Below are 2,827 nucleotides of genomic sequence, written 5' to 3'. Positions count from 1 at the left end.
ATTTGGCAGAAGATCTACATTTTTATACCGGAAGTCGTAGTATTATTTTCAGTTGTGAGAAGGCAAACTATTTCCGCTCATTGAATAGGCTGGAAAGTGCAACTTGTCTGCTGTAAACTTTGGTAATGTTACAAACAATTAATGCATGAATCTTCACAGATCTCAGCTGTACATATCTATCAACATCTTGCACTTGAGACACAAACAGAAAACAGCTATTTTAAGTTTTGTTCATACTCAATATATATGAATAATATGAAGGCCCCCGCCCCCCCCCCTTCACTTGCCTTTCGATTTTTTTTAGACTTCTTGTAGGCCTACAGTTGTAGTTTTATAGATCGTTGTAAACTTTTACCATTAGAGTTTTATGATATAATCCCTCTCTTTTTGTCACTGCCTTAGCCCACCGTTAGGCCTATATCTTAACAAATATTTTCAGAATACCTTTTGAAGGAAGTTGAGCTAAGCTACTTACACAACTTCAGATATGCAAATGGTTTTTAGTTATTTTGCAAAATAGAAGACAGTGTACAATGCCTGCTGACAAAGTCAAGAAAGCATCTCCTGCACAAAAAACTAAGGTAGATATATTGGCATATTAGCCACAGAAGTAAAAATATCATTGCCTTTGCCAGATTGATAAATGTCAATATTACCTTGTTAGTAGAGCAGACAAGAGAATTGACATGCTAAAAGCTCTGGCAGTTCAGATGAGACATTAAACCAAATACATATGTGTTAAAGGATTGTTCAACCAGATTGAGGAATGTTCATTTTCGATGACTTTTTTGTTGTTCTTAGACTTTAAAGATGGGTTCCCTTATTTTATTTAAAAAAATGAAAAACATAATAATTACGGTATATGAATAGAAAGTAGAGGTGCTCTAATGACTTTCAAAAATACCAGTTCGTCTCACATATCCATAATTAATTCATAATTAGCTAAATTAGAAGAGAAATACCAGCAGAATTCCAATGAGGGGCCGATCAAGAAAGGTCAAAAAGTCTTTTTTTGTTTATCCAGACTGTACATACATGGACATTTATGATTGGTGAAAACTCATAAGAACATAATGATATGATTAAGAATACATGATAATTCATTACAAAACACCAATTAATCAAATAGTTTGCTTAATTTGACACTAAAAAATAAGGAAACCCATCTTTAAACAAGATATGATTAAGCTTATATTTAAATAAATATTCATTATCTAAGCTTACAGCTTTATTGTTTCTCAAGAGGCTACATGAATGTCAGATATGATCCTTCTCTGAACAACATAAAACACCCTAAGCGGTTGTTGGCAGTGGTATGTCTATTTTGCAGGTGAGAAAAACAGCTACTGCTGGCGAATGGACATCATGTGTACACTAGCTTCTGACCATTCTGTCTTGACTTTTTGAAGCCTAGAAAATGTGGGTTATTTCTTGTAATAGATAAGTTGACATTTGTTTTCAGGGAACCAAAGGAAAAAGTTTGGCTGTCAAGCTTGGTTTTAAATCTGCATCAACAAAGAAGTGAGTTATTTTGAACTTATCTTGAGGTTTACAAACCAACTGCACCAATAGTGAAATAATGGCGCTAAATATAGGCATTACAGTATTATGAATTATGGAATTCTTACAAGTCACTACAACATAAAATTTTCCTCGTGGCTCAGTGAGTTAGACGCTTGCTCGCTAACCTGAAGGTCCAGGGTTCAATCCTGGCGTAGATCGAGATAATACCTTCGGATTTTTCAACCCGGTTTCCCCCTGTCAGTGATGCAGGTAAGAGGGGCTGACATGGAAAAAGCGTCTAGTCGTTCGGATGGGAGAATAAACCGAGGCCCCGTGTGCTACAGGCTGTGCACGTTAAAGATCCTTCGACAGTTGGAAATCGAAAAAGAGCAGACTAATGTCGCTGTCCTGGCAAAATTTCCCTCATTGCACCCTGCATGGCATCGCCCGTCTTCATAAGCCCACAAGGTGCAGAAAAGTAGGACATAAAACTCCACTCATTTCATTTCATTTCTGCAGGTCGACTAGTATTAAAGAGAAGAGTGGTAAGAGACCAGTTCGAGGTAAAGCTGGATTTAGTTTATATCCCAGTGACAGTGATATTGACAATGTAGCTACATTAAATAATGATATTGATAAATGTTCCAATATACTTCAACAAATGATTGCAGTTAAACAAGGTAAGAAAAAAAGAGATCAAAATCAGCATTTTTATATGCCCACACTTTAATGTGGGTGTATATAGTCCGTCTGTCTGTCCACTATGTCTACATGTTTGTGGACACGATAGAGAGCTGGTTTCTTGATGGATTTTGACGAAACTTGGTGTGAGTGTTTGTTATCACCCAAAGATGAACCCTATTGAAAATCAGACGAATCGAAAAATATTTACTATGAGTTATTGCCCTTGTTCTTGAATTGTTTGTGGACACAATAGAGAGCTGGTTTCTGGATGGATTTTGACGAAACTTGGTGTGAGTGTTTGTAATCACCCAAGGATGAACCCTATTGAAAATCAGACGAATCGAAAAATATTTACTATGAGTTATTGCCCTTGTTCTTGAATTGTTTGTGGACACAATAGAGAGCTGGTTTCTGGATGGATTTTGACGAAACATGGTGTGAGTGTTTGTAATCACCCAAGGATGAACCCTATTGAAAATCAGACGAATCGAAAAATATTTACTATGAGTTATTGCCCTTGTTCTTGAATTGTTTGTGGACACGATAGAGAGCTGGTTTCTGGATGGATTTTGACGAAACTTGGTGTGAGTGTTTGTAATCACCCAAAGATGAACCCTATTGAAAATCAGACGAATCGAAA

General features: G+C 36.4%; 1 protein-coding gene across 1 annotated transcript in view; it reads left to right on the top strand.

The window, feature by feature from the left end:
- Window positions 1-533: 533 nt before the first annotated feature.
- The window catches only part of LOTGIDRAFT_173034 (hypothetical protein), a gene marked incomplete at both ends in the record, with an annotated part of 12,689 nt that continues 10,395 nt past the window's right edge, over window positions 534-2,827 (top strand). The window contains 3 exons of the mRNA XM_009050223.1: window positions 534-581; window positions 1,463-1,521; window positions 2,023-2,183. Of these exons, the coding sequence (XP_009048471.1) occupies window positions 534-581; window positions 1,463-1,521; window positions 2,023-2,183 (268 nt within the window). The remainder of the gene's footprint in view (window positions 582-1,462; window positions 1,522-2,022; window positions 2,184-2,827) is intronic.

The sequence above is a fragment of the Lottia gigantea genome (genome assembly GCF_000327385.1).
Source record: "Lottia gigantea unplaced genomic scaffold LOTGIsca_147, whole genome shotgun sequence".
Lineage (NCBI taxonomy): Eukaryota > Metazoa > Mollusca > Gastropoda > Lottiidae > Lottia > Lottia gigantea.
The sequence above is the reverse complement of the archived record's forward strand: the minus strand, read 5'-3'. Positions and strand labels throughout refer to the sequence as shown.